General features: G+C 40.8%; 2 protein-coding genes across 2 annotated transcripts; one reads left to right on the forward strand and one right to left on the reverse strand.

The window, feature by feature from the left end:
* Positions 1 to 17: 17 nt before the first annotated feature.
* cactin (cactin, spliceosome C complex subunit) lies at positions 18 to 3,994 on the reverse strand. The gene is made up of 10 exons (XM_011486696.3): positions 3,658 to 3,994; positions 2,726 to 3,302; positions 2,536 to 2,631; positions 2,247 to 2,392; positions 1,985 to 2,147; positions 1,792 to 1,906; positions 1,493 to 1,685; positions 1,284 to 1,406; positions 815 to 1,182; positions 18 to 690 (listed from the first exon to the last, which is right to left on the reverse strand). The coding sequence occupies exons 1-10, from the start codon at positions 3,927 to 3,929 to the stop codon at positions 200 to 202; spliced, it is 2,544 nt and encodes an 847-aa protein (XP_011484998.1). The 5' UTR covers positions 3,930 to 3,994; the 3' UTR covers positions 18 to 199.
* A 500-nt stretch (positions 3,995 to 4,494) lies between these two features.
* On the forward strand, positions 4,495 to 11,650 carry LOC101170792 (ubiquitin-conjugating enzyme E2 R1). Its single transcript, XM_004079303.4, has 5 exons — positions 4,495 to 5,287; positions 5,371 to 5,457; positions 5,543 to 5,640; positions 8,610 to 8,744; positions 9,901 to 11,650. Exons 1-5 carry the CDS (start codon positions 5,102 to 5,104, stop codon positions 10,109 to 10,111), a joined length of 717 nt encoding a protein of 238 aa, XP_004079351.1. The 5' UTR covers positions 4,495 to 5,101; the 3' UTR covers positions 10,112 to 11,650.
* The last annotated feature ends 63 nt before the right edge of the window (positions 11,651 to 11,713 follow it).

The following is an 11,713-nucleotide window of genomic DNA, read 5'->3' on the forward strand; positions in this document are numbered from 1 at the left end:
GGTAGAAGTACACAATATTAAGCTGTGAAAGATCTTTATTTTTTTAAAACATTACATTTGCTGGTAACAATTTCAGACAACAGTACACACATTTCTAGCAGAAAGAGCAGTGGAAAACAAAACATGGACCATCCAGCCTGAAGCAGGCACTGTGTAAAAAAACCAGGCCCTGATCATTTGGTCAAGTGTTGGGTTTCTTTTATCTTCTATAACGATATCTTTTGAAGTGAAACCACAACTGAAAGATCCCGTTAGCAAACTGACAGCGGAAACCATGACGGTGAGAATACTCCCACTCCCTGTTAACTATCTTGAAAGCAATGTCCTCATAAGGAGGACCTGCATGGAACCTCAAAATCCCAAAGTCTTTGTTGTCAGGACAGGGCTCCAGGAAGTACTGGGGCGTAGAGCGCTTGTCGATCAGGTCGGGGTAGAAGATGTTGAATTTGTAACCTTGGACGATCTTGGGCGGGGGGTTGTCAAAGTCGTAATGCGTCTGGTTGTATTTGTTCCACTCGAAGCCCGTGTGGACCCGATTGAAGAAGCGGGGTTTCCTGGGGCGGTACTTGTCTGCCCACAGGTACATTTTTCCTGTGACTGGAACCTCCACGCTGAACTGAGCCTCGTCGGTGCCCATGCCCTCTCTGGCTCTTCGGACAAAAGCGTCCTCTGCACTTTCATTGGCGTCACCTGAAATGGAAAAACATTGACAGTGAGGCACACATCAGAGTTGGGTACCACTGCATGCACAGACCGAACAATCAGGATAAGTGAAATCCACATTTCTAAAATGTTGGGACTAGTTGGGTCGTACCGGTGACTTGCAGCAGTCGGCGGGCTAACTGCAGCCTGGACGCGTCTTCCTCTGGTGTGATGGTGTGAGTGTCCAGCGGCAGCTCGGACTGTGTCAGCAGGGTGGGGCTGTATCGACCCGAGTCGTACTCTGCCTGACTCTGCTGGATGAGGTCCTCCTCCGTCAACACCGCCTCCACTGCTTCACCCTTCTCTTCATCCTTCCCTTCACCCTTCTCTCCTTTATCTTCATCCTGGCCTCCCGCCGCAGAGGTAGACGGACCCGGACGCTCTTCATCTTCTGCTTCTCTATTTGCGACTCTCCCAAAGGAGGACGCAGACGGGCCGCTGTCCTCTGTCGTGGCACCTCTTGATTGCCCTCTAGAATCCCTGTTAGAAAAGATGGAGGTTAAAGCTCGTCTATGAGCAAAAATGAACTCAGTGACAAAACAAAGGATAAAATGTTGAGGTGCTAAATCACAGTGACTGACCCGTCCCTCTCATCCCTCGGTTCCTCTTTGATGATGGGAAACAAAGGTTCACTTTCCACTCCCTGTTCCTGTTTCAGCTTGAACAGCTTTTGGCGCAGCACATCCTGGTGTCGCTCCCTCAGCCTGGACGAAGGAAGCAAACGCTGACTCCAACCGATTGGAATTGTTCGCTAATATCATTGGCACAGTAGCTGGGACTACATTCGTACCTGGCTCTGGCCATGTAGACTTTAACTTGCTGCAACAGACTCTCCCAGTAACCGATGTCCAGATTGGATCTTCCAGCTCGAATCTTCGACTCGATGTTCAGGTGCAGCGCCTGCAGCTGACTGTACGTCTTCCCTTTGAACACAGTCTGAACGTCGGTGCTCACCGCTGTGTTGATGCCCTCGCGGCGATCACCTTGAAAGCAGAAAAATACATTCAGAATGCTACAAAACACCGCTTAGACGTGTAAATGATTAAATCAGAGAAGCTTTAAGCCTGCTCCATGAAAGCTTTACTGTACCAGGTCCTTTCCCAGAGGCCTCCAGTTTTCTCAGTTTGCTGATCTCATCCTCTGTGATGGTTGTCATGTCTCTCCAGAAGTCCACGTTCTTCCCTTGTTCCAGCTCCATGTACACCTTTACCACAAATTATTTTATACAGTCTAGAGGATTTGTGTTATCACACAACTTCAACACAATCGGAGTGCTACCAACCTTAATGTCTTCTAGTAGATCATCCATATCTGTGACTGTTAGTCCATTCAGGAAGGTGTAGGGTTCATGCATCTCCACAGCCAGGTCATCATCCTCTGCACTGATGTACTTCGCTAAGAGGTCAATGGGTTTGGCCCGACCATCACGAATTCTAATCTTGGACCTAAACATGGACAGGTTGATGTTACCAGAGGTTGAACAGAAGCTTCTGAGAACATTCTCCAAAACAAATTCCATAGAAAGGGTTTGAAGTCCCGCTCACCGCAGCTTAGCCTGCTGCAAGTGGAAGTTGTCCTCCTGTTCAGCCCAGGTTTTGAAGTGCTCTGCCTCCTTCTCCCTCTGCAGCATCTCCAGCTCCATCTCTCTCATGGCTTTCTCTCGCTCTCGCTCCAAACGCAACTGTTTCACCTAAAAGAACATACAGCCTGCATGTCAGATTGAGGATCGTCAAATGAGCTTCAGCATTTTGCTGCCAAAATTCAGATACTCTACAAGATTGTCTTTTTTTTTGGTCTATTTATTTGATTTTAAATCAATGCGGAAATGTGTACCTTCTGCAGCTCTCTGCGGTTCTCTTCCTGAATTAGTTTATTCCTTTCTTTGAGTTCTTTTTCCCCGAGATGACCAATACCTTTTTTAACCAGAGCCTAATAATAATAAAATAAAAAATAAAAAAAGGTCTTAAAACAAGGTTATGAACAATATGAACAATAGATTTCAAATTCTTCCAAATAAATGTACTTTTTGCCATTTGAATGTGCCTAACAGGTTGTTGTCTCCAAAGGGATTGTCAGCATTGGTGTATCCCATGTACTCCTCGCTCCAACCCATCTTTTCTCTTCTTTTCTTCTCCTTTGCTTCCTTCTTCGCCAGTCTTCTGGCTCTCTTCTCTTCTGGCGTCTCCAGAGCTTTCATCAACTCCTTCTTCTTCTTCCTCTCTTCTTTTTCTTTGAGGGCACACTCATGATCAGACCCTGAACTGTCTGAAGACTCAGAAGAACTTGATCGCCGCCTCCTTCTGTCTTTGTCGCTCCTTTCTTCCATCCTCTTCTGCCGCTCCTTACTTTTGTCTCTGCTGTGTTGTCTTTCACGTTCTCTGCTGCTGCTCTTCCATCTCTCTTTGTCATATTCCCTCTTGTGTCCGTCTCTGCCCAAACTCCTCCTCTCAGAACTTCTTTGTTTTCTCCTCTCTCGGTCATTGCTTTCATCAGAGGAATATGACTTGGATTTGGATCTTCTTTTTCTCCGGTCTTGAGATCGTCCTCTGCGAGGCTCTGCTTCCTTTGTCCTCCTTATTTTGGGATCATCTAGATCAGGACTAAAACAGAAAATATGTATAACTTAACAATGAGGTAATACTTTCAAAAAGTGATGGGTTACAGGTTTCAACAGACAACCTAAAAGCCTCTGCAACAAGTAATCTGCCCTGTGACTAATTGTTTACGCAGGTAATGGGGTGACAAAGGAAAAACTATGTATATATACTATACCATGAGAGGAAATACTTAACTTTGGAGATTATAAAAAATATAATAACATAGAATAAACAGTTAACTAGATACTGTTTTGGAGTTTTTTGTTAGAATGTTAATTTATGTGTCGATGAAAATCATTTTTAAATGTTAATGAAAAATTGTTGCCACTATATATTATATTTGATATGTCCAGCTCACCTTGATGATCGGCCCTTCGATTTATTTCGCCTGTCGCTCTCGGAGCCACTACTGGGTCCAGAGCGACGTCGATGTCGAGGCCGCCCTCGGGAAGGAGACCCAGCATCGCTGCTGCTGGATCTTCCTGGGCCGCTTTTTCGTTTTTCCACAGATTTGCCGCGACCTCTTCTTCTGTCATGTGATCTAGAGCGGCTCTCTCTGGATTTATTTCGCCGATTTCGGCTCCCGCTTCTTGATTTTGACCGGGACCTACGTCGAGATTTGGATCCCATTACGAACTTGCTAACAGTGCGGGGTCCGAAAGGCACTGTGTCGCGTAAATAAGAGGTAATAGCTTGAAACCGTTTACAATGAAAAATAAATATTGCACAAAAGTTGCAACTGTCAATGCTACAAACTATTAATTGTTGTTTAATATGTTATTTTATAAAACTTAAAAACATTAATACGGTCAAAAAAAATCCACAGTGCGCACGAATATGACGTCATGTTAGCGAGTATTATTGGCAAGTATTTCAAATAGCAAAAATTATTTAATTTTTTTTTGTTTGTTTTAACTACACAAAACATTTCGAACAAATAATAATAAAGCAACTTGAATGTTTTTTCCCCCACAAATGAGCAAAACATTTTGAATAGTTGTTGAACAAGAAGAAAAACACTTGGGGTCCTTACGAAGTCAGGCGAATGTAGTTCATTTTTCCCTCTGAAAACATTTTCGATAACAAAAGTAATACTTTGGTCAAGCTAAACGTTCTTTCTATAGGTAAAATAATTATAAGTGCTTATATTTTCCGCATACTCTGTCTTAAATACAGGAAAGGTGTTTTCTAATGATAAAATGCACAAAACCGAACTACAAATCCCATACACCAGAGGGAGTTGGCTGTTTTCAGAGTGCAGGGGAGTCCTTTCAGCAACAGTCTTTCCTAATCGTGTTCTCAGATGGCAGCACAAACGTACTTTGTTGCTAGTGTCTTCAGCGTTGTAGTTTAGTACCTCTTTAAATTAGAAAACGCGTCTCGCTTCCTAAAGTGCAGTAAGTGTTGTTTCTGTGCTGAGATCATCGGCTACGGCTGGTCGGTAACTCTGATTAGCCACATTAGCCAGCAGCAACCATTAGATTTACGGCTTATATGCGCGGTTAACCTGGTAAATTGACTAAATCTTTAGGTGCTGGTAGGTTATAATGTCTCGGTTAACTCAGCCGTTGTGAGTGTTGATATTCCCACGTTGTTATTGGGATCTTAGAGCAGAGAAGGTATTGTTTGGCTTGTGCACATCAGCATTATAGCCATAGGTTCGGCCTGTGTTTATTGTTTTTGGAGGTAGAAAACGCAGAACTTGTTGTGGGTCGCTCGACTGTTTTATATCAAACTTAGCTTCGTAAACAGAAGCATCGGCTGTCGAATTAAGATCCCCTCAAAAAACCAAACGAAGCAGAATGGCGCAACACGACTCCTCTCATGTCGCCAGCTCACAGAAAGCTCTCATGCTGGAGATGAAGAGCCTCCAGGAGGAGCCTGTGGAGGGATTCAAAATCACTCTCGTGGACGAAGCTGATTTATACAACTGGGAAGTGGCCATTTTTGGACCACCAAACACTCATTATGAAGGGGGGTACTTTAAGGTAAGAAGTGAAAATGGCAAGAAAATATAATGAGCTAAACTCAAACGATAAGACAAATACAACAAATGGATTTCTTCTTTTAGGCTCGCATCAAGTTTCCTATAGACTATCCATACTCCCCACCAACATTTCGCTTCCTCACCAAAATGTGGCATCCCAACATCTATGAGGTGTTGTATCACAATGACTACAGTGTAATATTGTGTTTTATTTGTGTTGTGGCTGCAGCAAATGACCTTCTTTCCACTCTTTTAGAATGGAGACGTGTGCATTTCTATTCTGCATCCACCAGTGGATGACCCACAGAGTGGAGAGCTGCCCTCAGAGAGATGGAACCCCACCCAGAATGTCCGGTCAGCAGATCCCTCACTCTTATCTCCTCTCTGGTCTCCTCCCTTCTTTGTTTTTTGGTTACTTTAATAATTTATTTGAAGTAGAGTCCTGTGAGTATGGGGTTTCTGTTTGTGCCAAAAATATGTTTTTGTCTGTGTCTTTTGGTCAATTGTCTATGTGTACTGAGCGAGTTTATTGAACATTGGTTCATGTCTATGTACTACAAAGCAATATCGTCTGCGTGCCCATGCTTCTTTGATTATTACTTTCCCCATATCGCCTCACTACGTTGTCAGGAAAGCCCTTAGCAACCGTTGCTAGTGTCGTTAGGTACGTCGTTTTCCCATGTCGCGTCGCTTGTCAAATTTTGCCAAAGCCGTCAGAAAGCAAATGCATTGTAATAATCAAACAAGCACGGGGCACGCAGAAGATACTGCTTAGTATTACATAGACATGAACCAATGTTCAATAAACTTGTTCAGTAGACATAGACAGTGGACGCAAAAACATATTTTTTAGCTCAAACAGAACCCCATATTTGAGATCCTCTTGGCCCCTTACGGATGGACTGCTGCTGTATAGTTTTAAATTATTACAATAACTTTGGTTTTTGTGACTTTTATGAACATCAGAGCAGTTTTTGAGACTATAGGTACAAATAAAAACCTTTGCATACACAAGACATACCACTCCTTTTCCACAACTCTCCCATGCCTAGATCCATATGCATCTTTATTTTCCTCATCCGAGCTGGCATCTCACTCAAAACTGTACAACTGGATAGCTCTGATATTGCTCAGTATTTTTGTCGCACTGTTAATGCTTGGTTTGGCTTGTAAAGGGCTGTAAGCTAGCAGGAGAGAGTGTAGACAAAGGGATGATGGGAAGGGGGGGGGTTGGGTTGCTATGCACCAACGGTCCCACATCTCAGAGGTGAATTTCTAATGTACTGCCGCTCTGCAGAAACTATGTCTTAAAAAAAAGTACACAGGTTTTTGGATTATGGCTAATACACGCATAAACATAATTAAAAGACCACTAGGAATACTTTGAAAATAAATCAAAAGATGAGTGGACTTTATAGACCTGGAATTGTGGACTTGAGTTGAGACCACACATGCCATTAATCACATTAGCAGCAGGGGTCATATTCCACCTTCACACTGCTCTGCACACTCAATAATCTTCTTATGCGTTAAAATTTCTTGTAGAATAATCCCTGCTTCTATTGTAATGAAGTAATACAATCAATTAGGAATATTTTATCCTGGATTATTAAAAACGTTAGTACCAAGATTGTAGAATTAAATGGTTAAATTGAACCTTTTTTTGCATCAGAGTTTTGCAACAACATTAAAAAGTTCCACAAAAAGATGTAAGTACTCAAACTTGTTTCAGCTGTTTTAACAGGCACCTTAATTTTTTCTATTGATAGTTATTACAGCAATTTTTTTAGAATAATTTACCGTGACCTGACATGGGTAAACAAAGAATGAAATGGTTCCTGTGAATTAGGATTTTGTTCCTACAAAATAAAAATTCATTGATGTTGGAGTTATGTAATTATCATTTGCTTACACGCTATAATCTCCATAATATGGTTGTGTCACATTTATCTTTCAGTAAGAAAACAATGACCTAAAAAGTTCTGATTATGCGAGAATATGATGTTCCTGGTGTTTCTGATTAAATGATCCACATTCATGTCTGCAACCTTCAGCTTTCAATAAAAGAAGGCTTCATGCACTAGGATGGCAGAACTCTTCGGTGACAGTTCACGCCGTCACAGACTGATTCTCCTTCTGCAGAAGTCTAGCAAAAATTCTCATCTCCTGTGTGGTTCTTCTCTTTATTAAGGAAAAAGTCAGAACCCTGACAATTCCCACACAGTAGTAATTACTTCCAACAGAATAATTAAATAGTTCCCAAATATTAATTAGTTCAAACAAAGATGTATATAGAATGAAGAAAATCCGGAAAGGAGATTTTTTTTCCCCCCCTTTTATTTTTGCACAAAGCAGAAGTAGTTACTTGTTGGGTAATCTCTTTTCTGGCTAGCCCTGATTTTGTGGAAAATGAAGCGAATCTTCTCATCTACTTTGTTAGATATGCAAAGTTTCAAGCAGTACTTTAAATTTACTCCAGATACTTTCAAATTTCTGTCTGTTTGTATCTCATACATTGCATGGAAGACACAGAGGATGTTTAGAGATCAGATTGATTTATTTTAGAGAGCTCAACAAAAGCATCGGTAACCACGTTCAGGAGGTCATTCAGAGACTCTCCCAGCATAGTGAGTCTCACTCCCGCTGACATTAAGCCCTTTCCGCCGCTACTTCCGTGTCTCTGTGACCCACATTAGTTCGAGCGGGAAAAAATAAAAACAAGAATCAATCCAGGGGATCTATTTATTATGAAATCATAAGATTTATGAGGCCCGAGCTGACTGCCTCCTCATTCCGCAGCCAGCCAGCCGCCCAGGGGCCGCTCAGCGTAGCGATCCCGTCGCTATGATCAATGGAAGCATCAGTGATGCAGTGGCAACATATCTTTCATTTATATTATTGCTTTAAACAGGTTATTTTATTTACAGTAAATATGTAACCGGAAACATTCATCTTCTTCTTAACCATTTTGTCCTTTTCGGGGTCCCGGGCCTCTGGGGTCATCCTGGACAGGTCTCCAGTCTGTTGCAGGGAAACATTAAAGTTTATTTCCAGTTGAAAGTAAAAGGTCGCAATTATTTTTGAGGGAACAAATTACTATTTCATAAGAAGGAATTTGTATATTTTCTGTCACTCATGTCATGTCACGGGCTCCGTACTAATTCCCGTAGTGTTTATGAGCTAGAATGTTTACTTTTAAAGCTCAAGGCCTTTATGATGATTTAAAGAGTCACTCTGAATATGTATTGTCAATTTCTTCTCAGTGGTTTTTTAATTATGATTCAGATTTTTTTTTTTAATTCTCTTTTGTTGTTTGTTCCCAGGACTATTCTGCTGAGCGTGATCTCGCTGCTGAATGAACCCAACACCTTTTCCCCCGCCAACGTGGACGCCTCTGTCATGTACCGCAAATGGAGAGACAGCAAAGGAAAAGACAGGGAATATGTAGAAATCATCAGGTATGTAGAAATGCAACAAAACGCAGGAAAGAAAACTGTTCAATGGCTGTGTGATTCGCTCAACAGCCTGCAGATAAACAACAGTCTGTATTGCCGGCTTTTTTTGGTTCTTTGGTCACTGCTCAAGTGGAAAGAAGTGAATTTCTTAATTCAATTTTAGGGACAGTACTGATTCAAGGTTTGAGAATATTTACTTGTCTTTTACGTTTTTGTTGCAAACAATGTAGTTTGATGTTTTGCTTTAATGTAAAGAATAAATTAAAACAAAGAAATGGAAATTGTGGTTTCAATTAGATAACTAGAAATGAATTTTAAACATTTATTTTTATCAAAGTTACCATCTTTTTAACTCCTATTTTTTTTTTTTTAGCTTTTTACACTATTTTTTTCTCCCTCAAAATAACTTCATAGAGTTTAAATTCTGGGACTGTACTGGTCACTCCCAATTTTTTTATTTTGACCATGTTCTATTTTTCTGTTTTTAGTTCTGGTAAAGATTTGGCTTCTGTTGAGGACCCTTATCCTGCTGCAAGATCAAATTCTGATTAACTGCTAAAAATAATATATATATAGTGCGGGCCTTTCTAGTGCCCTGAATTTTAAAAACAATTCGGACACCATGCTCACTACTTTCTTTTTTTTAAACGGCAAATATGACGTAATCGATTTCACAAAGTGAAAATCTAATTGATATGAGCGTTTTGCATCAACCATTTAAGAATCCACTGTCTACTGAAGATAAAAATATTGATAATTTATTTGAAAAAATTCAATTAAATACGTTTTTTGGGGCAAAAATTGGATTCGCTATTGAAAAGTAAATGTTAACGCATGAATTTGTCGGTACAGTTTTGATGTTACAGTTGACACAAAAGAACACGATCATATTGCATCAACACCTTTTAATTTAAGTAAATTTCCTGTAGGCATTAAAATACCATCATTGTGGAATCAATGAAGTTCTGTTCTAAAAGGGACCAGCTGAGGTGAGGTTTAGACATCCGGCACAAATGCCATCTGGATGTCTTCTTGTGTCACGCATCCTTGAGTAAGATATGGATCATCAAAAGGAAATCTAGTCCTTCACTGTGTTTCCTAGCTTTCTGTGCGTTTGCCGCGTCCTCACAAATGAAAAATAATCTGTTGTCTCTTCCAGGAAACAGGTGATGGCCACCAAAGCTGAAGCTGAGCGCGATGGTGTGAAAGTTCCCACCACGCTGGCGGAGTACTGCGTCCGCACACGTGCGCCAGCCCCCGACGAGGGCTCGGACCTCTTCTACGACGATTACTATGATGACGACACCATGGAGGGCGGGGATGGCGACTGCTGCTACGACGAGGACGATTCAGGAAACGAGGAGTTGTGACATGCTTTTTGACTGAACGCCCAGTCCGGCTATGCTCCTCCTTTTTCCCTTCCGGGGTAGCGAGATGTTCTAGGTTTAACACCAAGGAAGACTGGAATCTTCCCTTCTCTAAACGGATAAGAGCTTTTTTTCTCGTGCCTCTGTTTTTTTCCCCGTCTCAGAGGTTAAAACAAAAGACTCTGTAAAAATGTGGGACCTGGTAAGATTTGCACCAGCACATACGTTAGCAGTTTCTTCAGTTTGGCCACCTCAGACTTTACCATGAAGGATAGTTAAATGCTCACCAAATCTTTTTCACTCACTGTAGGCTTTAATGGGGTGGAAACTCTCTTAAACATTAGTCAGCCTCTTTTGCATATTTGTTTTTCCTAAATTGTAAGTGAATTTTGATCTCCGTGATGGAAAACGAAGGACTTCAGGCTTGTACTAGGAAAAGCACTGCAGAGATCCAGTATTTTTCACCTTTTACAGCATCCCATTACATGCACCAAGACACAATAAACTTGCCACGTGACAGTATTTTCTAAGTTTCTGTGCATGCCAGAACATCTTTGCAAGCTTTTAGTCTCTTGTAACGGCGGACAGTTTTCCCACCGCATCATGATTTGTCCTAGCAAAAAAACCGCTGCGGCGTTGAAGTGACTCTGTGGCGAAGAAGCAGATGGGCACGTCAGCGGGGTCCATACCACGTGGACATTTTTGATCTTGTGGTTTTTTTCTGGTTTAGTGTTGAATGTGTTTCTCTGTCACTCTGGGTGTGTCTTTTTTTTTTTTTTTTTAAACAACCTCGAATTAAGGGGAGATTGAAAAGTGTTTGAGTTGGTGGGGGATTTGAAATGTTTTTGAGCTCTCGAAGTGTGGGGCCGTTTTTGAAAAAGCAACAATTGTTTTGTTAACTAATCATACTTGGAGTAAAGGTTTGAATCGTAGTCAAAATACTTGATTGCTATTTTAAAGACATCCAGTTGTAAACACAGTATCACTCCGAAACACCTGATGGACCCAAAGAGCTAAAGCAGCATTATAAAGACTCCAAAACCTATGAAAAATGATGTAGTTCTGTTGGTTTGGTTGAAATTCATTATAATTTATTTTTCTTTTAAATTCCTTCATAGTTTACCTGAATGGTGTCACCTGTGAGATTATTAGGTAAAATCATGCACGTAGTCTGATTCTAGATTCTTGACGTTTTTCTGCGCCGCAAATGAAAATGTTAAGAAATAATGATCCTCTTTATTTTAATTTTCTTCTCTGTTTTGTTGGGTGATTCTGGACGGGTGTTGGTGTTTTTCTGAGAGTATGGATGGTGTTTTTTGATTTAGTTTTTTTCCAATCTGCAGTATTGATAACTTTAATGTCTGAAGTAAGTTTAGTAAATAAATTAAATTTCTCAGGATAAAAATTCATTTGAAACAACTGTTGAGGCAAGCAATTAATTTCCAATATGCAGATGTAGCTGTATGAATGATTAAAGTGTTTTATTCACATGTCTCTTTTTTCCCCCCCAGCTATTTAAAATAAAGATTTATTTCAAAGAAACATTCATTGAAGTGCTTGGAATGACTGCACATAACGGAAATCCAATTTTTTGTTGTGCTTTGT

Source organism: Oryzias latipes, chromosome 17 (genome assembly GCF_002234675.1).
Source record: "Oryzias latipes chromosome 17, ASM223467v1".
NCBI lineage: Eukaryota > Metazoa > Chordata > Actinopteri > Beloniformes > Adrianichthyidae > Oryzias > Oryzias latipes.

Excerpts from the sequence above, each read along its gene's own strand:
- cactin (XM_011486696.3), bottom strand. The coding sequence starts at position 3,929 with ATGGGATCCAAATCTCGACGTAGGTCCCGGTCAAAATCAAGAAGCGGG. Across the intron at positions 3,303-3,657 it reads TCGAAGGGCCGATCATCAAG|TCCTGATCTAGATGATCCCA; the intron begins GTGAGCTGGACA and ends TTTCTGTTTTAG. Across the intron at positions 2,632-2,725 it reads GCACATTCAAATGGCAAAAA|GCTCTGGTTAAAAAAGGTAT; the intron begins GTACATTTATTT and ends TATTATTATTAG.
- LOC101170792 (XM_004079303.4), top strand. The coding sequence starts at position 5,102 with ATGGCGCAACACGACTCCTCTCATGTCGCCAGCTCACAGAAAGCTCTC. Across the intron at positions 5,641-8,609 it reads AACCCCACCCAGAATGTCCG|GACTATTCTGCTGAGCGTGA; the intron begins GTCAGCAGATCC and ends GTTTGTTCCCAG. Across the intron at positions 8,745-9,900 it reads GAATATGTAGAAATCATCAG|GAAACAGGTGATGGCCACCA; the intron begins GTATGTAGAAAT and ends TGTCTCTTCCAG.